This window comes from Macrotis lagotis, chromosome 7 (assembly GCF_037893015.1).
Source record: "Macrotis lagotis isolate mMagLag1 chromosome 7, bilby.v1.9.chrom.fasta, whole genome shotgun sequence".
NCBI classification, from domain to species: domain Eukaryota; kingdom Metazoa; phylum Chordata; class Mammalia; order Peramelemorphia; family Peramelidae; genus Macrotis; species Macrotis lagotis.
The window spans coordinates 82,047,844-82,070,547 of NC_133664.1; the positions used below are offsets into that span (position 1 = coordinate 82,047,844).

General features: G+C 35.1%; 1 protein-coding gene across 4 annotated transcripts in view; it reads right to left on the reverse strand.

Annotated features, from left to right (window-relative positions):
- WDR37 (WD repeat domain 37) overlaps window positions 1-22,704 on the reverse strand; it is an 89,555-nt gene that overhangs the window by 64,241 nt on the left and 2,610 nt on the right. For all 4 annotated transcript variants that reach the window (XM_074193217.1, XM_074193218.1, XM_074193216.1 and 1 more), the window contains exon 2: window positions 2,121-2,298. In XM_074193217.1, coding sequence (XP_074049318.1) covers window positions 2,121-2,258 — 138 coding nt within the window. In that variant the 5' untranslated portion in view covers window positions 2,259-2,298. The remainder of the gene's footprint in view (window positions 1-2,120; window positions 2,299-22,704) is intronic.

Below are 22,704 nucleotides of genomic sequence, written 5' to 3' on the forward strand. Positions count from 1 at the left end.
GATAGCTGCTGTTATTGTTCCCATTCAAAATTGAGGAATGAGAGGCAGACAGAAGTTCAGTGGCATTTCCAAGGTCACATATACTGCTAGTAAATGTCTAAGGTCAAATCTGAACACCAGTCTTCTTCCTGATTCCAGTCCCAGCACTCTCAACTTTATCACCTCAGTATCTAGAGGGCAGTGTATCAAGAAGATATAGTGTTTTATGAAAATCCAGAAGGAAAAATCATGTTAGAGAGAGCTTCTGAGTAAAGATCATCATTAAGATATAGGTTATTGTCATAAAGTGTATTACAGACCACCTAGACAAAAGGTGGAATTAGATGATGGTTACAGAAGCAATTAGGAAAGCTAAATGGAGAACTTAAACTTTCTGGATATGTGAAGAGGCACACTGCTAATGGCAGAGTATCTGATAAGTTCACCTTTCAGAAGATGGTATTCACTCCTCTCTAGTATCTTTCTCTTAGCATGTGCATCTAATTCCATGGCTTCCAATTCCATGGCTTCCAATATAATTTTAATGTGGGCAACTCCCAAATCTGTACCTACCATACTCTGCTCTCCTGAATTCTGGACCCACAGTTTCCCACTTTGTACTATATATCAACCCCTGAATATATCTCAAAACTTTAGTCCAACTGCTACATTTTACAGATGAAGAAGCTATTAGATGGTTAGTCTAGGTCCTCAATATCTACTTGACCTATATTATCTTCTATCTAATAAGACTCCCTGACCCCAGTTTTGTCTCCAACTCAATTTCAAATAGATTTAAGGGTGGAAACCAGTAAAAAATATTATCACTAATAATCAATCATTATTTACTAGGCAATCTGTAGTGCAATGTAAAATTTTGTGGGACAAGAGTCCAGCAATTTTTGGATCCTTGTTAATTCAATGTAGTCTTTAACTCATTCTTCCTATAACTATTAATTCCCTTAAATTTAAACTATCACATACCTCAAATGTTCAGAAACCATTAATGGCTTCTTGTAAAATCCACACTTAACCCGATATTTAAGATACTTCATATTCTAAAATTTAAAATGCCTTGGTATCCTTATCTTATACTACTTCTCATATATCCTATGCATCAACCAAAGTGGCCTATTCATAATAAATTACCCTCTTTCTTGTTTATGTTCTTAGCTAAAACCATTCCCTATACTTGTCCAGAAAGGCTTTCGCCGCCTTGGTTCCCTTCATGTCTGGACCTACTTAAATCCTATCTTTCAAAACCCAGTTCAAAAGTAACCTCTTTCAAGAAAACTTCCCTAACTTTCTTCCTGAAAGCTAGAAATTAAAAATCCCCCTTCAGAACACTCTTTTATTAGATATATTTCAGTACCACATGTCCTATCTACTTTTTTATCCTGTCAGAAGGTACTAAATTAACATCTGAGAATTGAATGCATAAATTGAATTAAATAATGAATTTCAGTCCCTGCACAGAATGAAAATTAAGTTGAATAACTATAAAAGTACTGTAATAAATTGTGCTGAAAAAATATCTGGCCTCAAACTCAGGACTTGAGTTTCAAGTCCTAATTCTGAAACTTATCGAAGTATGACTGTGAACATATCATTTAACTTTTCAGTGTCCCAGAGAACTCTCCTACAAACAGGGGTGAGAACCTTTTCTTTGCCAAGGGTCATTTTATAATATCATTCCCAGGATATATTAAATATAGTCAAACATTTAATTAATTCACCTCTAAAAAGCTCTAGATTTACTGAATTGAGTCTCTGCCTTGCAGTTGCTTTGGCAACACTAAACCAATGTGGCCCACAGGTTCTAAAACTATACATTGCAGAGAAGTAACTGATCTGCAATGTTAAAGGAGTTACTCACAAAAATTTCCATACATTAATGAAACTCCAAGCTTTTTTTTAAAAGTCTTACATTTTAAAAAGTCAATCAAGTATCACAAATACATTTATGTGCATAGATATCTCTATATACATATTGCACATATATACACACATACATATATACAAACAAATAAGAGAATTTTAGCTATCCCAGAACATAAAAATCTTGCTTTCTTATCTTTATAAAACTATATATAAAAATGATCATAACTGAAAAACAAAGACAGTAGTCAATGTGAACTTACTTGTCCTTCCAACATTTCTCTTGGAAGTCCTGACCTTTCTTGTTCTGAACTGTTAGTTCTTCTTATAGAAAGACTATGTGATTTGCGTTTCTGCTTTGCCTGGCGAGCAGTTGCAAAATTTCCGCTTTCTGTGGGCATTACTTCTAGAAAATAATATCCTGGTTTCTCCTGCAATATTCTAAAACAAAAGGGGGGGGAGAAAAACATTACCAAAAAATAGGTTTTATCACATCAGATAATTTTTTTACCAGTATTCTCACTGAATATAACACAGATATAGAGTCTTAAGAGCAAAAATGTTAAAAATCAGAATAAACTTTAAGTTGATAACTGCAGTCAAATCTACTAGGATCTCTGTGAAGAATGCATGTGCCAGCTAGGTGGCACAGTGGATAGAGCACCAGCCCTGGAGTCAGGAGGACCTGAGTTCAAATCCATCTTCAGACACTTAATAATTACCTAGCTGTGTGACCTTAGGCAAGTCACTTAACTCCACTGCCTTGAAAAACAACAACCAAAAAAAAAAAAGAATGAATGAATAAATGGGCCGGACATAATTGAGAAACAACTAAACAAGTGAATGGCATACATGAGATTTACATTAGCTACCTTAACTCCAAATTCAGCAAACTTTTCATTTTCCACACTTTTTAGGTCTGTGGTTTTGTCAATTTAGGGTAAACTCTTATTATGGAAATGCTCCTGTGATGAAAGTCAGTTTTATAAAGAGAGAAATTGCTAAGGATGGAGTTTTTGTTATTCATTTGATCCAGTTATATCCAATTCTTGATAATCCTCCATCATTTGGAATTTTCTTGGCAGAGGCACTGAAGAGGTTTGTCATTTCCTTCTTCATATTATTTTACAGGTGACTTTCCCAGGGTCACAAATGAAGTAAGTATCTGAAATCAGATCTGAACTCAAGAGGAGTCTTCTCGACTCCAGGTCTGGCCACCTTATACCCAGGGTAAGAGGCCTTCCCTTTTTTCCTACATTGCTCAAAACACTTTGTTAATTTCCTGTTAAAAAGTTTTTTCATTTCTAAAAGTTACATTAAAACCTTCATTAAAATGGTTTGTCTTTTTTATGGAATTCATGATAACCTAAGCTTGTCAGAAGGAACTGGAAGTGGAATCAGCAGCTAAGGAGCAAAAATAACATCCCTCAACTCAGTCCCAAACTAGTCTGTGCTTGTGCTCAGAGATGAGGACACACAGGGGTCTTTGCTCTCAAGGAGTTCCATGAGGAAAAGGAAATGGAAATAACTGCACAGTAGAGGACAGGTATTACACAACAGACTGAAGGCAGTATTAGGAAAGAGGGACTCTTCAGATCAGTCTAGATGGAAGCAGAGGAAGTGAAAGGGGAAAGATATAAGGAGGAGGCATTATGAACCCTGGAGTCAGGAGATAAAGTGTGATGTGGGAAGAAGAGCAAGTAGTGAGGTGACACTACACAGAGGGTAAGAAGGAGAGTCAAGTAAGTCAAGAAAGAAGTTTGAAAAGGCTGGAAGAGACAAACTGTGAAGGGCTTTAAATGACAAGGAGAGGGGGTGGCTAGGTGGCAAAGTGGATAGAGCACTGGCCCTGTAGTCAGGAGGACCTAGTTCAAATCCGGACTCAGACACTTAATAATTACCTAGCTCCTAGCTGTGTGGCCTTGGGCAAGCCACTTAACCCTATTTGCCTTGCACAAACCTAAAAAAAAAAAAATTAAAATAAATAAATGACAAGGAGAGGATTTTAATGCTTAATCCTAACGATAAAAGGAATGACTAGAGCTTACTGAGAGAAAAGGGAAAAGGAAGAAGAGTAACAAGGAAAATTACTTTGGTAACTGAAAGGATGGATTGAAGCAGAAAAAGACCTGAAAAAGGGAACCCAAACAAAAGGCTACTGCCATAATCCAAGAAAAAGATGAGAGAGGCTCTACTTTTACTAAAATACCTGTTCCAAAGAACTAGGAAACAAGAATAAAGGAGTCAAGAAGTTAGAAAGAGAAGAAAATATAATTTGATGAAGTTAAACCCATACCAACAATTTTTGTGATAAATTAGTAGAATAGGTTTCTATCAACAGAAAAATGGCTAAACAGATTATAGTAGAGAGAATTGACATGGAATATTACTGCCATGATGAAAATGAAGATTCTATAAAATGTGAAAAGATGCAAAGTAAACAGAATCAGAAATATAATTTACATAGTGATCACAACAATATAAAAGAAAACAACCCTGAAAGACTCCCAATGACTTGATGTATATTGAGAGACCTAACTTAAAATTTAAGAATATACCTTGAACAAACAACAAAAAAAAATCTTTCAGCAGATGTATGTCAGTTCAGAGTTAGGTATATAGTATGATGTGGGCAAAGTATAGATTTGCTTTGTTTACCTCTATTATAAAGATAATCTAAGGGGAAGATATGATAATAGTTTTTCAAAATAGCAATAAAATATTTTATCAAGAAAAAGGGTAAAAATTCCACATGTACAAAAATATTCATAGCAGTTCTTTTTGTAGAGGCAAAGAATTAGAAATTGAGGAGACACCCATCAATTAGGGAATGACTGAACAAATTTTGGTTTATGAATGTGACGGAACCTGTGTTCTACAAGAAATCATGAGGGATGGGATTTCAGAAAAGCCTAGAAAGACTTGTATGAATTGATGCAGAGTGAAATGAGCAGAACAAGAACATTATACACACAAACAAAGACATGGAGTGATGATCAACAATGATGGACTTGTTCATTTCAGCAGAACAAAAATCAAAGATAATTTTTAAAATCTTGCGATGGAAAATATCCATATCTAAAGGAGTTTAAATAAAGACAAAAGCTTATTCTCTTCAATTTTTAAAAGTTGTATTATGTATTATTATGCCATTTTTTTCTCTAATGTTTTCTTTCTTTCATTTGTATCTGCTTCTTCTCTCACAATATGATCAACATGGACCTATGTTTAAATGGTTATAAAAGTAGAGCCTTTATCAGAATGCTTTCTGTCAGTGGGTGGGGTGAGAGAAAAGAGGAAGGGAGAAAAATGTAAAACTCAAAACTTTGGAAAAAAAGATTGATAAAAATTACCATTGCCAGTAGTTGGAAAAACAAATAAGTAAAATATTAAATAAAATAAATAATTTTAAAAATCATAGTAGAAATCATTCAAACTCATCTGTAGCATAACACTGAGTCAAAGCAACAGTATTCACTGAAGAACACAAGTTTAAAAAGTTTCTACAAGACGAATTCCTTCCCCTCCCCCTCATCTCTAATCTTTTCATAACTCCCACTATGTCCACAGCACTGAGGTAAGATACATATACACCAATATCACTCTCTACCAACTAATTACAAACTTGCAAAGGCTGGCAAAACAAAAAAAAAAAAAAATAATTAAGTGGTTACAGGAATATAATGTCACACAACACACTATCCAAAAGGGATAGTACAGTTTCAGTGAAACTTCAATATATTCACAATGGAATCAGCTTTCTAGATAAAATTCTTAGTTGTCATTTTATAAGGTTACATTGGAGTCCCAATACTCCTTCAAAAAGACATTCAAAAGCTAGGTGGCACAGTGGATAAAGCACCAGCCCTGGAGTCAGGAGGACCTGAGTTCAAATGTGACCCCAGACAATAACTACCTAGCTGTGTGGCCTTGGGCAAGCCACTTAACTCCACTGCCTTGCAAAAAAACTTAAAAAAAAAAAGCACATGTCTTTGGGGCAGCTAGGTGGCACAGTGAATGGAGCACCAGTCTTGGAGGTTCAAAAAGACATTCAAAGTTATTAAATATTTACAAATTTCTAAATTTTCTCAAAGCCTTGTAAGAAAATGTAGCTTTATCAACTTCTATAAAAAAACTTTTGGAACAAATGGCAGTCTTTGCAAACAGCAGGTGAGGGCTTATGACACCACTATTGAGGTTTCAAATAGATATGGAACTCTAAAATACAGTATGTCACGTATTTATGGTTTTTAATATTAGAACTTCCCCCATTTTAGCTTTTATTGACATTTTTTAATTAAAAGGTTACAAAATCATTATAGAAATATTGCAAATGGATTTGAATTATGTTATAATCACTGTCAACTATTTTATCTAAAAAATGAGCAACTTGTATTAGAGGAAAAGAAATCAAAGTAATCATTTGTTAAAATAAACTAATAGCAAGTTGCCATTTATATAGTACTTTAAAATGTGCAGAGCACATACATCATCATCTCATGTCATCCAGTCATACACAAAAATACATAAAAAAGTAGTTTGACAAAATTTTTACTTATCAACAGATAGTTTATAACATGAATTGGAAATTCAATACTAAACCAAATAAAGATTATGGTTTAACTATATACTAAAAAGTTAAAAGTCTTAACTGAAATTCCAACCTCTACCTTGATTATGAAATTTCCAAGTAAATAGTGAATAAATAGACTATTTCACTCTCTGCTGTTTATTACCTGTCAAATTTTATATTTACAAGGACAAAACTAGCCTTCATGGAAGGACTATTTTTATTATTTATATGTACCAAGTTTCTATGACTACTTTGTAAAACACACTCTCAGTGACCAAGGCAATTTTTTTAAGAAGATGGCTTGGATAGCACCGGCCCTGGAATCAGGAGTCCCTGAGTTCAAATCCGGCCCCAGGAACTTAATAATTACCTAGTTGTGTGGCCTTGGTCAAGCCACTTAACCCCATTGCCTTGCCAAAAAAAAAAAAAAACCCACTCCACTCCCTTTCCCACTTCTCTAAACAAAATTTTTGTTAACAAAGGATGACTTGCTGAACAAGAGAAAGGCATCATACTTTCAGAAATAAACATATCCAAATTCTTGCAAAACTCATCACTTTTACCTCTACATCTCTGGATTATTTCCCTACTTCAAATCTCTCCCAAATTCAATCTGTCCTCTAATTAGTTGCCAAAATGATTTTCCTAAAAAACAGTTTTAACCATGTCATTTATCATCTCCCAGTCTCTCAAAAACATCAGGAATTTCCTAATATTTCTAGTACGAAATACTCAATTTGTCATATCAAGAACTTCAAAACTCTGCCCCTTCCTCTTTCTTATTTCCTTATGCTTTACTACATACACAACACTTCCCATATGACTCAATTTCCCAACTCCATGCCCTTGCACTGCTGTCTGCCTCATCTCAATCTCCAGGTTTCCTTAAGACAGACCAAATCTTGGCTTCTCCTTAAAGGCCTTTCTCCTCCTACCTTCCCTGCCCTCTCTGAGATAGTGCTTCCTTCTGGGATTACCTTCCATCCAGACAGCATTTATCACATAGGCTCAAAACCATCTAAAAAATTTCCATTAGAGTTAAGAGCCCCCAGGGTCAAGATATTTTTGCCTTTCTTTGTTTCCCCCCAGTCCCATGCTCAAAGTAAATACTTAATGTTGGCATTTGTCCTTCATGAATTGCATTTGAGTGAGATGGGGCTGGACTAAGTCACTAGCCTCACTTTCTCCTCCAGAGAAGGTCCAGGGGCCAAATATGGATGAGACAGTCACTTGCCCAAGGTTACACCTACACGTCTGAGGTTGGAATTGAGCTCAGGTCCCCGATTCCAGGCCCAATGCTCTATCCATTGTACCACCTAGCTGCCCTAAATACTAAATAAATGTTCTTTGAATGACAAACTTCTAATTGAATTATACTATAGAAATATCTCATTAAGTGAACAGTATTAGGAAGGAGAAAAAACAGGAAACTCAAAACCTTACAAAGAAATGATTAATAGTTAAAAAAACAAATATTCAATTTTAAAAAAGAATGAAAAAAATAAATTAGCAAGAGAGGGAGGGAGAGAGGGAGAGAGAGAGAGAGAGAGAAATGGTGTTATATAACAGAAAATTAACAGGGAACTAATAATCAGGTCTGGTCTGAGTTTGAATAAACAATGAATTTGCAAACTTGGGTAACCTTGGATAAGCTGTATAATACTAAACTAGAGCTACCTACTTTACAAGATTATTTCTAGAATCAGTAGAAATAATGTGTGTAAAAGACATAAATTGAAAATTATTATATAAAATAGCTTTAGAAAAGGAGTAGTAACCCTTATTTAAGATGGATTATATCACATAAATTCTAATTAACAGAATTGTTTTTCCCTATTTAAAAAATTGTTCATCCTCATGAATTTTTTTACCTTAAAATTTTAAATGTAATTTTTCTATGATATTTGCCAAACATATCAAAATTATTTTCCTTAATGACCTAATGGGGGAATGACAGGGCCTCAATACCTAATCTTCTTAAAGAATCTAAGTATTAGATTTTGATTTGATCCATTTGAAAAAGAATGGACTAGGAAAGTGCTTGAGGATGGACTGAGACTATTTCAAAGACCTTTATTCATTCATTTATCATGGCAAACATGAGTTTCTAACAAAAACTGGACACTAATGAGACTAGGAACCAATGAGACAAGCTGATGAACCAGGAATTTTCCCTAGCTCTAAGTCTTATAACCCACCAAAGAGATGCTATTCAGCACAGGAAGAGCAATTATACCGATCTAGAGAATAAGAGAATGAAAACACTAATTCAAAATATGTTCACTCAGGGGTGGCTAGGTGGCACAGTGAATAAAGCACCGGCCTTGGAGTCAGGAGTACCTGGGTTCAAATCCAGTCTCAGATACTTAATAAAATTACCTAGCTGTGTGGCCTTGGGCAAGCCACTTAACCACACTTGCCTTGCAAAAAACTTAAAAAAAAAAAAGTAGCAAACACTAAGTGAGTCCAGTCAAGTGTGGATCAAGTCTGCCTGGGGCAGACTGTAGAGAACTGGAAAGCAGCAAATACAACAGAACACTCAGTCCATTTTCCTTCAATCCTGCAAAAATTGAGAGACTCAGTCCAGACAGAAGAAAAAATAAGAAACAGGAAAAGAAATGGGACAAAGGCTAATTAGTTGTATCGGGCATGAAAGAAAGGGGACTGAAACACAGTTGGTAACAGTATTATCATCTTAGAAGCTTCATAAGACAAAAACTGAGGATGGTGAAAAGTAATTTCCTCAATATAGGAGGAGGCTGAGGCTTTTTACAGCCTAGACACTATCAAAGGGAAAGCGAGAGGCAGAAATCTAAGTGGAAAAAGCTAAAACAAAGACATACAAAGGAGGCCAACTACTTCATCAAAGTGAAAGATTATCTTGAAGCAAAAGGTCATAATGTTAAAGAGTACAAGATCACTATACAAGCAAAAGTCACCGACAGTAAAGACAAGATGTCTCAGAAGAACAAGATAAACTGAAAACAGGAAGGAAAAAAGAAGGGAAGTCATAGGTAACTGATAACCTCTTGGAAGGAAAAATCTGGTTTCAAAAGACTGAAAGTTTAGAAAAGGCAGAAAAGTAAAAGAATTAAAGAACAAGGTAAAGAAATCAACCTCAGAAAAAGGTACAGAAAAAAATAGCAAAAGATTTTGAGACTTATGTCTAATTATAGGCAATAAATCTAACTCTAAATGAAATGGGTGAATATTTCATAAATAAAAATTGCCCAGATTAACATTAGAAATAGAATATTTAAATAACCTTATCTTTAAAAAGAAAGCCAAACAAACCACTAATGAGTTTCCTAATAAAAAAAAAAATTCCTGGAACCAGATGCAATCCCAAATGAATTCTACCAAGGATTTAAAAAACAATTTCAATACTTTATATGCTTTTTGGAAAAATGGGAAAAGATTGAATCCTTCAAAATTCCTCTGCAACACAAATATACTGCTGATAACCTAAACCAGGAAAAGCAAAAACAGAGAAGAAAATTATAGTCCAGTTTCCCTAATTGATGCAAAATTTTTAAATAAAATACTAGCAAGGAAATTACAACGTATCACAAAGATTATACACTATGACCAGGTGGGATTTATACCAGGAATTGCAGGGTTTTGTTCCATATTGAGAAAATTAGCATAATTGACCATATCAATACCAATAAAAGGGGTGGGGGAGAGAGAGAGGAGAGAGAGGGAGGGAGGGATGGAGAGAGAGAGAGAGAGAGAGAGAGACAGAGAGAGACAGAGAGAGAGTCAGACACACACACACATCTGTCTTCCTCCCTCACTGCAAGATACACACAAAGATCTCAAGAGCTATGAAAGTTCTCAGGAAATGAGTTCTTACTTTCCATTACCTTTTCAGAAAGATATTTGTTTCTCCTTATTCATTCACACTGTCACCTTATAGATGCATGAAGCCTTAGGAAATATGTATGTGTAAGCAACCTGAAGGAATTCAAAGAAACTGCTTCCTCAATGCCATCTTCTTCAGAAAATAAGGTGGCATGGGATTTTGGAATTTTGCCATCTAAGAGATTGTAGGCCTCAGAGTGAGACTGAATAAAGAGAATTAAAAAGGATTTCCACTGATCCTAGGATCAATATTGGTTTTGGTTTTTCTTTCCTAAAGGAATTTATAGCATTCCTAGCCAGCTTAGCAAGAATCTGGAGTGCCCAGCAATCTTGTGCAACAAGGAATAGGAAGCTGCCTATCCATTCACCATTGGAAAGGTCCTTCATGTGCAAATCCTGTACTCTGTCCAATGATGGCAAGAACACTTTCAAGACAGTGTCTTGAATTTATAGGAGGCATGTCCTGATTAAATATCCCTACCAAGCTATTTAGATAACTACCCTGCTTTGAGCCCTCCCCAAAGGAGCTCAGGTCCTAATGGAGGAAGCAGCATGTGAATAATAACAGAGTCCAAAGAGACTCTACAGAGAGAATTGTAGAGAACTGTTCTCTCTGGAAAGAACCTAGAAGGGAAGGAAGGCACTACAAAGAATCCCATGGAAAGTGAGACTTGGGTTGAAAACTGAAAGAAGTCAGGAAGTAGAGATGAGAAGATCAGGGTTATGGGTATAAAGAGATACCAAGAAAATGCAGAGCTGAAAGTTGGAGGTTCACTGGCTGCTAGAGTACAGAGAGCAGAAAGGTTTAATACAGCAAAGCAAGAAAGGAACTAGGATAAGTCAGGCTTTAAAAACAAAGGACAATATTTTATTTGCTCCAAGAGGCAACAGGGAGCCGTGTGTGTGTGTGTGTGTGTGTGTGTGTGTCTGTCTGTGTCTGTCTGTGTCTGTCTGTGTCTGTGTGTGTGTGTGTGTGTGTGTGTGTCTGTGTTTGTTTATAATGTATGGGATAAAAACCCACCTAAAAAAATATAGACTCCTCTGAGCAAAAGAAAGTTTATTTTGGCTTTTCTCAAGAAAAGGGCACACTCCAAGTCTCACAAAGGTAGTGAAGATCAAGAAGCTGCCCCAATAGTTAAGCAAGATTATAAGGCCTAACTTGATCCCCTCCTCCTTCCTATCTTCCCTCTCTTGTCACTCATTGGTTAGTCTTCAGTTTCCTTCTACCTGTGAAAATCTACCCCAGCAACAAAGAAAAGAATGAAAGGTTTTCATAAAATATTACCTCACCATCCAGATGGTGAGAATAACCTTCAAGATGATAACTATCTTATTGAAGTACTACTCATCATCAAACAAGGAGTCTTATGAGCTTCCTTGGAATGCAAGTTTTTTTTCATGGGAACAGTCTATGGTTCTCCCAGTTAAGATAATTTTATCATCAAATAGGTGACTAACCAAAAGTGCAAGATCGCTCTGGAAATACCACTATTCCCCACCCCCAACAGAAATGGGAGGGTGCCTGGCCTGGAATGCAAGGTCTTTCCCCCTCTTTCTTCTAAGAATAGTCTAAGAGTAATAGTCTTTGTTTTAATGATTTTTAACCCTGAAAGGATTCCACTAGGAATATTAACTCTTAAGAGGGAATATCCCACTCAATAATATGCTCAGACTTTCCAATTACTGAAAAAAAGGGGCCCAGGCCACGATTTTGAGTAACTCAATTACTGGTCATAATCTGAGTGAACATCCAACAAAGAAGATTGAGGAGGGCCAGTCAGAGGCAGGAGAACACAATGTCACAAAAAAAAAAAGAAGATATCACAGAGGAGAAAAGGGTGACAGTCAGTATTCAAAGTTGCAGACAGGTCAAGAAAGATTAGGATTGGGAAAAAGCCATTGATTATACTTTGGTCATTGGTAATGTTATAGAGAATATTTCAGGTAAAATGATTGTAAGCCAGACTGCAGAGAATTAAAAAAAAAAGTTAAAGAAGTAAATAATAGTAAATGATCTTGTCAAACTAGCCTAAAGAAAAGTCTGAAGATTAGTGAGAGTAGAGATGATAGAGGAAAAAAGTGGATTTGCACAAGTAGAAAAATTTATATTGGCAAGGAGGAAAACCACCTCACTCTATAACAGACAAGAAAAAGAATAAGATACCCAAGAGCTGCTTAAATTTAAAAGAACTGAAGAAATGCATTAGTACTAATTTTAAAATGCCATAATCTGGGCTCAAAGGCAGGTCCATTATTTGCTGTCAGACAGAGGCAAATCATTTACTTTCTCTGGGCTTTAGTTACCTTATCTATAAGATAAGAAAATTGGATTAGATGATCTCTAGGGTCATTAAAATGCTATGAGGGAAAGAGATAATACTCATATTGAATGACACTGGGTTTTTTTTTTTTTTCACTTAAATTAGGAAGCCAAAACAGAGGCAAATCCCTGCCAATAGAGGATTTTTGTGGCTTTGGCTAAGTACAGTTTTATTCCTCCCCCTCCCCCCCCCACTTCCACTATAGTTTTTTTTTATTGAAATTAAGATGAGAAAAACTACCTTAAGCAAAGTAGTAGACATATGCATATAAGAGTGGAAAGGTAAGGAAAGATAAGGGTTTGAGACAGCGATTTTAAAGAAATCCTTTTGAGAATAAATAGCACCCTATATAACTATGAAGAGGATGCCATGGTTATATATGCCGTAGATCCAAAGAGATCTGCGAAGAAAGCTCATCCTTGCCAATAATCCATAATAAGAATATGAAAATTCACCCAGAGTCAAATTAGAATTTTGTGAAATAAGATTAATGATTTTTAAAACCTCTTCCCAGGGGCGGCTAGGTGGCCTGGTAGATAAAGCACTAGCCCTGAAGTCAAGAGTACCCGGGTTCAAATCAGTTCTCAAACACTTAATAATTACCTAGCTGTGTGGCCTTGGGCAAGCCTCTTAACCCCATTTGCCTTGCAAAAACCTCTTCCCAGGATACAGTAAACAAAAGACATTGATTAAAACAAACAAAAAAAAAAAACAACAATTAGATAGTAAGTAAACATAATAAACTATAAAAAGAAATTGAAAGGCATAACAGTTTAGAACCATTTTGGCATGTGGCATATAAAAACCCTGCAAACTTTCAAGACATCACTAAAATAACAGCAAAGAACTAAGGCAAAAGGTATAATTCAAAAGAGCACTGGTTTTAGAATCAATGGATATATGTTCAAATACCTACTCTACTAGTTGCTACATAAGGAACCTGGGTTGAGGAAGTAATTTATCTCTGGACCTCATTTTTCTCATTTTTTTAGATAAGGGACTTGGATTAGATTAATTTTAGGCTTAATCTAATCTCCCTTCCAGCTCTAAATTTATGATGCTAAATTTATTTTTATGATTCTAACTCAACAAGGTAAAGAACAAAATTTCATGCTCTATGTTTAATAAGAAATAAAAATTCCATATAAAGTGGTTCAAGTAAAAACACCAATTCTTAAGGGATAAATTTTAATTACTGAAAAAATGTACTCTTGTAAAACAACTCCCCAACAATAACCAAAAAACATAGCACAACAGTCCAGAGAATTCAAATCCAAATACAGAATAATATCCAAGTCAAGAAAAACAGCATAATCCACAAATAGAAAAGGTGGCTTTAAAGAAATTTATCAGTACCTATAATTAATGTGTTCATTGGTCTATAGGGTATGCTTGAATTTCTAATACATGTTTCACAGCAGGGTCCCCTAGTTCTTGTTTTACTGACACCTAATATCAAGTAACATAAATTTTATTTCAACCAGCAATAATTATTCTTCATAGAATGAAACTCTGATTCAGAAATCTATGCTTAGGAGATTTACAATTTAGTTTTGGTCATTAACACATAAGTGTACAAGGTTAAAAATGTGTTTTTGTTTTATTGCTCTGGTTAAGATCTATCAAAGTCATAGCATATCAAATTCAAAATGCACCCCAAAATTCTTTGTTATATGAAACTAATTTCTTTTCTCAACTATGTCTATCTTTAACAATTAGCTCTAACAACTGTGATGAAAAATAACATTCAAACTTCTGCCAAAGGCAGGTCACAAAAGTCTGATAGTCTCTTCAGGATACCAAATTAACTGAAGCCAGAAAATGTAGAATCAAGTATCTTTGAAGCACAAGAACTTCTACTAATATTAAACATGTAATACAAATACAAAAGAATATCATTTTTTTGTTTTTGTTCACTATTTACAGCTTTATAAACATGCCAATGTTATATGCTATCAAGACATTTGAAAAAAATATACCAAAAGATGAAAAATGTTTTACATACAGTAAAAACATTTAGTCAAATGCTTTGGTTTCAATTCCCAACTTTGCTACCACTTACCCATAAGTGATTATGAATATCCTATACTTCTTGAGACCTATTTCCTCTTCTGTAAACTGAAGGAGCTGGGGTCTAGAGCAGTTTAATGATCCCTTCAAGGACAAATCTATAATACTCTGATTTTCCCTTCCAAGAGTTTTATCCTGATTTTCATTTATCACAAGTTTGTTTTCCATCCATGCTGTGATGCCCAACTGAAATTTCATTTCAAACAAAACATATACAATAAACAATTTAAATGTCTTTATTAATGATGAAATAAATGATGCTCACAGGAATCAAGAGTTCAGAGTCTACAATAATCCTACCTCTAAATTTTGTCTTATCCCACCATTGGCTGGTAATACAAGCTCACAATCTCTTCACTAATATTATCCAACAGGTGCAGAAAAAATTCAAACTTCATTATCCTAATTATTCATAACTAATCCTATAAGAAAGTTGCAGTTTTCAGTCCTTTATTACCAGAATTATTCATAGCTTAATCTATACCCTATAAAAAGTGAAATTCTACAAAACCTCATCGTGCATTTCCTTTGGCCAAATTTGGAGACATCCGATCAGAAAGAGTCAATTTAATTCCCTTTAAAATGACTTCATTTCCAAGAATATGAAAACCCGACATTTTATACTTCTAAATAAAGAATAAAGACAAAGTGAAACAGAAGTGTATTCATAAGAATTGAAGATCACTCTCACCACCTGTGCAATGCTTTCTTTCTATATATGAACAACAAAGCCCAAGGACAAGAGAGAGAGAAAAGGAAATTCCATTTACAGGAATTGTAAACAACATTAGGTATTTAGGAATCTACCTCCCAAGGCAAACCCAGAAACTGTTTGAATTAAGGTTTTTATGAAGAAACTTCACTAAAAAGACCATCTCTCATAAAGAGATTAGTCAATTAAAAAAAATGTTAACATACAGTGAAACAAATTGTAATTTTTCCTTCCCGGTTAATTTTGTTTAACTTTAAAACATATAAGCAGTTAAATCATATAGGTACATGCAAAAAAAAGATTAAATTAGCAGGTGAGGGGGAAGGGGGGGAGAAAGCAACCACAAAAAATGTAGTTACAAATAATGGTAAATGCCCTAATTTCATAACAAATGCCAAAACTGTGCATTAACTGAATGAAATTAACTCAATTAACTCAATGAAATTTTCAAGGTTTTTATAAATAAAATTTTTTCTTAAATAGGAAAACAGAAATAAAGAAATAGAGAAAAGATAAATGAAGCTTTCAGAAGTACTTTGGGCCCAAAACAGTTTTAAAGTGGGGTGGCAGGGAAGATAAAATGCAAACAAGATAGTCCCTGATCAAGGAGGTTGCATTCTAATGGGGAGGATGACAATGCATAAAGAACACTTGGAATAGGAAAGGTTCCCACAGAGTGGGACAGGCATTGTGGGTGAAGGCCCAAGTCAGATAAAAATAAGGTCAACACTGGCCCAGCAGCAAAACCCCAAAGATCCAGTGAGAGGAAAGAAGAAAAATATGACCCCCATGGAAACAACATGATATTGAAATGACCAGAAAGTAACATGGAGGCTGGGTTCCACACAAAGTAAGACTGAAGTTTGAATTTAATACAACAGTAAAATTGTAAAAGAATCTTAAGGTCAAATCACACATTAAAATACATTATCAACTAAAGAAAAACAAAGCCTAAACTATAAGTAGGAAAAAAGAAAGTTAATAAATTAACAATATGTCAATAACCTAATAATATGTCAATAACCTTAAAAAAAAGGAGCTGTAAGAATCAATGTCATTTAAAGAAAACTCTAACAGTAAAATGTGCTATAAACAATAATGGGAAAGTGAAGCCCATGACAGATTTTCTGTTTTCTACTAGAAAATAAAAATCCCTGAGAACTGTTAAAACAGAAACCCCAGGTCCAAAAGGGGGGCCTAGAATGAGTCAGTCTGATCACAGTTTACAAAGATGCTAACTACATTTATGAAGGGAGAAGCAGCTTGGGAGCTCAAACTGTGAAACAATGTTCCCATCTGCTCAAAGGGAAATTGGAAAGGGTGAGGTATTTATACATAAATCAGGTGGGAAGTGGGTGGTAGATGGAGAAGATATCTGTAAATACAATAAATCAGAAAACTGAATGTTTGCTGCTCTTAAGATAAGTCAGGAACCAAGATGTCTGCTTCCTCAGAGATATGTCAGAAACCATTATGTTTGCTTTTCTCTCTGAGCTGATCAAATCTAGTTTCAGCAAATTGCAGGCATCTCCAAGTCTGTTGGGAGCCAGGGTCTCTAAGCTGTTTGACACAGTCACGGCAAGAAGACTCAGGGCAGTCACACTGCCTGATGGAACAACATTTTCTTCTTCAATATATATATATATAGGGATTCCATGTATACCCATATTTATAGGTCTATTATTGATTGCAAAACTTACTCATCCTAATAGTGGAATGACTATAAAGGAAGGATTTCAGAGAAATTCCTTGAATAAAACAGATTGTGAACTCTGTCCAAATTTAACAGGACTGCCTCTCCCTGAGACATACAAAAGGCTTCAGCATTATGAAATCTTTGGAAGACACAGCACTAGGAGTTCCAGGGAGATGTCAGAATATATATAGGGAAACCAGATACAAGATGGGTCAGATAGAATTCCAGGGAAATTGACAGTTTTGCCCCCCTTATCATACACAGGAATATATGATAAAGATGGTGAGAGAATAGTTAGTATAGGTAACCAATATGTGAACTCTAACAGCCTTAGTTTATTAGCAAAGAATAAAAAGTCATAGAAATCGTAGCATCTACCAACAAGGGCTGAAAGGAAAAGTAGTTATTGAAGGAGTCAACAGACAGGTGGACAAGCATAGCTACCCTCACTATAGGTTGTCAAGGGAGCATATCGAAAACATTACATATGCGGTACAAAAACATAGAAGCATTCCATTAAACAAATTATATCAAAGATTATTCTAAGTAAAGTTCTGTTTAATCAATAACTTTACTATGCAGCAACAAACTAGGCAACAGGCAGGTTGAGGTCATCACGGTCTGAGCAGGGACAAGAAAATTAATTACATGATTGATAAACACACTTGTAACCACTACATGATCAAACTTGTAACCATATGAACTATGTGATTAATGATGAAAATTGTATACTTTTGTAACCAAGGAAATGATTTTAGTTTGCTTGTTTCATATGATTCTAAGACTATAAAAATAAATCTAAGCAGCTGACAGTCAGTCAACCTGCTGCCTTTACCCACTTGTTGACTCAACTCATTTCGCCGACTCTATCCCTCCTGTCAAGTTCCAAGGACCCCGCGGAGGCTGGACCCCTGCACGAGTCAGTTAAAGTTTACTTCGAAAAGGATCACTGGTCATCCAAAATCCTCCTGACTGGCTAGTCTGCTATACTACTCCACTATCTGGTTCCCCTATGATCAAGGGAAGTTCTGGCATATTTGATGGCTTAGTACAAGCATTACAGATCCCATGTTCACACTACAAACAAGTACAAAACTTTATTTTAAAATTTGAGTTTATTGAAAACTTCATTCTAAATTATAAAAGATTAATTCAACCTTTTTTAATCTCTCAATTACAGGAGGTGCAAGATTACACTGAAAATTAAGCAAGCTGCTGCCAACCTTCCTCTTCCACCAAAAAAGACAAATATTTTATTAAAGACCAAGTCACCAGAGATCATGGCAAATTGATCACCAGTTCTGTTCAGCACCAAGGGTCGTATGACCTCAGAAAGTTAAAATTCCAACTAAAACTCACCAATATCTAGAAATTATTTTACTCTCCTCTGGTTGACAATCATACTTTCCAAGTCCTTAACCATTTCTTCTCAAGAGAACTTCCTACTTCACTTGAGAAAACAGAACTTCGGCACCTACCTCTTCCCAACTCCACATTTCAAAACTTTCTCCATTGTGTCCCTTTGTTTCTCATTTTTGCTTCAGCTTCTGGTGAAATCTAATGAACAATTAGTCCCTTCTCTTTGCCAAATCCAAATTCTTTACCAGTACTCTTGATCTTATCCCTTCCTGTCTTTTCCAGCACCTAGCTCCCTCAATCATTTTTTCTTTCTCTCCAACTAATAGCCAATAACAAACACTTTGTAAAGGCATTAAATGTAGCACTTGGGGTTAAAAACACTTTTTCAAAAAATGTCCCAGTTTTTAGGGGCGGCTAAGGTGGCACAGTGGAGAGAGCACCAGCCTTGGAGTCAGGAGTACCTGAGTTCAAATCCTAACTCAGACACTTAATAATTACCTAGCTGTGTGGTCTTGGGCAAGCTACTTAACCCCATTGCCTTACAAAAGACTAAAAAAAAAAAAGTCCCAGTTCTTGAGGAGCTCAAATTGTATTAATATAAAATGACAAATACATAAGTACAAAATATGTACAAATTAAATGTGAAGTAACATAGAGGAGGCACTAACAACTGAGAAAGGATCTGGAAAATCCTCATAGAGGAGGCTGTCTCTAAGCTAAACCTTAAAGGGAACCTAAAGAATTTCAAGAGGCAAAACCAAGGAGAGACACAAAGGGATAAAGAAGGGTTATGGAACCCTTCTTCTTTTCACACCAAAACTCCTAGGAAGGATTCACTGCTTCCACTTCCTGATTTTGCAATCTGCCCTTGGCTCTTCACCACTAGACTGAAATGATTCGTTCCAAGGTCATCAAGGCTCCCTACTGATAAATGCAAGTTTCCCATTTCTCATCCCATTTGACCTCTCTACAGCTTCTGAAACTAGCAACCCCTCTCTCCTTCCAGTATTTTTGTGACAATGGTCTGACTTTCATTCTCCTGCTGGCAAAATATTTTTCTTTCAGCCTTCTCTACTACCTCTACATCCATCTCCCACTCAGTAAGTACAGGCAACATCCAAAGATGAGATTCAGTCTTTTTCCTCTTTACATTCTCCCTCTTAATGATTTTACCTTCTTCCATGGATCTAATTATCAGGTTTACCCACATAATCCCCAAATGCGTGTGTGTACATATATACACACACAGACATAGACACATAAATATAAATACAGACATCTATATCTATTTAATGAACTACACTACCATATTACCAACTTCCTATTTGACATCTTAACCTAGCGTCCCATACACTTCAAACTAATCATATCCAAAAATCACATTATATCCAAAACTCTTATTTCCTCAAAAAAAAAATTCTTCCTCCAAACTTTCTATTGAGAACCAACATCCTTTGAGTTACACTGGTATGCAACTTCAGTCAATCATCCCTTTCTTTTACCTGCCCCCACAGCCAATCAGTTGCCAAATCTTGCCAATTCTACTTCCACATCTCTCACAACCATTCTTTTCTTTCCACTCACAGATCTACTCTCCTAATTCAAGTCCAAATCTCTTGCCTGTATTGCTGCAAACATATTTACCATCCCTAATCCAAGCCTTTTCCCTTTCCTAATATTACCTTCATATTGTTGTCAAATTAATGTTTCTAAAACACAGTTCCATCTATGTCCTTTCTCTACTCAAATAGTTTCATATGTCTTTAGGATGAAATACAAACTTTTACCTGACACTTAAGTGTACTCCACAAACCAAAAAAAAAATTCTTAAGTTCTGGTCAGATTGGCCAACTGCTACCTGGGCTCTGCATTCCATTAGCTGCTCTCCCAAAGTCTCCCACAGACTATCCTTCAGGTATGGAATGCATTTCCTCCTCACCAACCCAGTTTAAAATCTCTTCCTTTATGACTCAATTTAGGTACTAATTCCTTTTCAAAAACCATTCCTTATATTTCTAGTTGGTAACAGTTCTCTTTAACAACTTGAAATTATATTTTATTTACTAATTTTGTATCCCCTCCCTACAATAATTTAAGTTCCCTGATTAGTATCCTAGGGTCCAGCACAATGCTTATACATAGTCTACATTTAAACATTTATTGAAATGAGTAGACTGATTAATTTCCATTTTACTTAAATAATGAAAAGTGGTAGAAAGAGTAATAGATCTGAAGTTGGGGAACCTAGGTTCAAATGCTAACTGTAGCTTTAAGATCCTGAGCTAAATCACTAATCCCTCAATTTCCTCCAAGAGGGACATTAAGGTGTGGAAAAATCATCAATTAGACTAACTTCAATGTTCCTACAAGTGCTACTCCTATAATCCTCAAATGCCCATCATTATATATGACAGTATTTGAAAATGTGTTGACAACAACTGCTTTCAGATGGCTATTACTAAACTTAAAAAATAAACAAGAATCCCAAGAAAAATAATTGAGAATACTATATATATAAAATGAAAGTATGAAGTATAAAAAAGTACAAAAACATAAAAGATCCCCAAACCCAATCTTCCCTAGACTCTCAAAGCCTCCAACTTAGCTAAAAGAAAAATAACGATTAAAAAAATTCAGACATCTATTACACTGTTTTGAACACGTAGGAATTTAAAGGCAACACAGATAGTTTAATTTATTTATCAATCAAATACTTATCAAGCTCCTACTATGGGCACGGTGGGAACTGTGCATGGAGTCAGGAAGACCCAAGGTCAAAATCTAGCCTTAGATTTGTCAGCATGACATTTTTAATTCAAGGGTTTTAGAGTGGAAGAACTGTTAAATCAAGGGGGAAATGCTTCTTTTAAAAAAAAAAGTGTCTTTTATTACCAAGTTTTCACAATCTAAAAATTTCCCTAAAATACAAAAACCCAGAACTGCTATTTATATTGTCACTTCCCCTTATTAGCCTTCAATTTCCTCAAATAAAAAAATGAGTATTTTGAAAAATTCTAGCTCTAAATCCAAATTCAAGCATATAATACCTATTTTATCTTCTGGATAAGGTGACTTGATTATTTGAAATTCAAAATCTTCACTTTTCTAAATTAGAGATGCAAAAATAACAGGGAAAAATTGTTTTCTGTTTTGCCTCTGTGCTAAACACAAACCTATAGTTAACAAAATAGTTGCTCTATAAAGCTTCAGTGGCATAGTCATTTTGTTTTCAAATGAATTACAATTGTTTTTTTTAATATCAATGTAAAACTTTTACTCCAAATTAATAGTGTTTAGGAGGACTTAGTTTAGAAATCTTCTGTTTTGCAAGTTTTCAAATACTTATTTTATATTTTATTATATAGTTAATATATATTAACTAAATATATAGATTATAGATATATAGATATATAAATGACAGTGAGAAATATCTGAGAGAGAGAGAGAGAGAGAGAGAGAGAGAGAGAGAGAGATTGGGGTAGCTAGTGGTGCAGTGGATGGAGCACTGACCCTGGAGTCAGGAGAACTTGAATTCAAAACCAGTCTCAGACACATAATACTTACTTACCTAGCTGTGTGACCTGGGGCAAGTCACTTAACCCTATTGCCTTGCCAAAAAATAGAGACTGAGGTCAGTGACAAAACTAGAAAGTGAAGTCACTTTATTCTCAAAGGTGATGACACAACTACTTAGCTGCGCTTGTTCAGATCTATAATTCAGAATAGTAAAAAAGATTGAAAGCTACGATAATTAGCATTCCTTTAATGATATTCAGTTATTCAGTGCCAGAGGTCAAAAATCCCAAAAAGCATGAGTCTACATTAATTTTTTATAATTTAAATAAATATTCTTTTCAAGTTATAAAACCCTGTAATCTTTCTCTAAAGAGAAAGCATTACCTTCAAATCATTAAAACCAATAAACTTAAATGAAAGTAACACCTTTTGCTTTGGGAGGCCTGGTCTACATTGTTTGCTTCTAGGATCAGCCTCCAGAGTTAATAACATTTACACTTCAAAGTACCCAATGTGCAAGGCTGAGAGAAAAAAAATTTTAGAGCCAAGTCTCATGGAGCTTTCAATCAGTGAGAACAGGATGAACACATTCAGTAAAAGGTCCTAGAATACAAAATTAATTATATGACAGAAACTAATCAAATGTTAAGTGAGATTTAAAGGAGGAAAAAAAAATCACTGCCTAGTGATTTAGATTTAGATTGTCATCTAAAATGAATCTTAAAAATGGATAGAA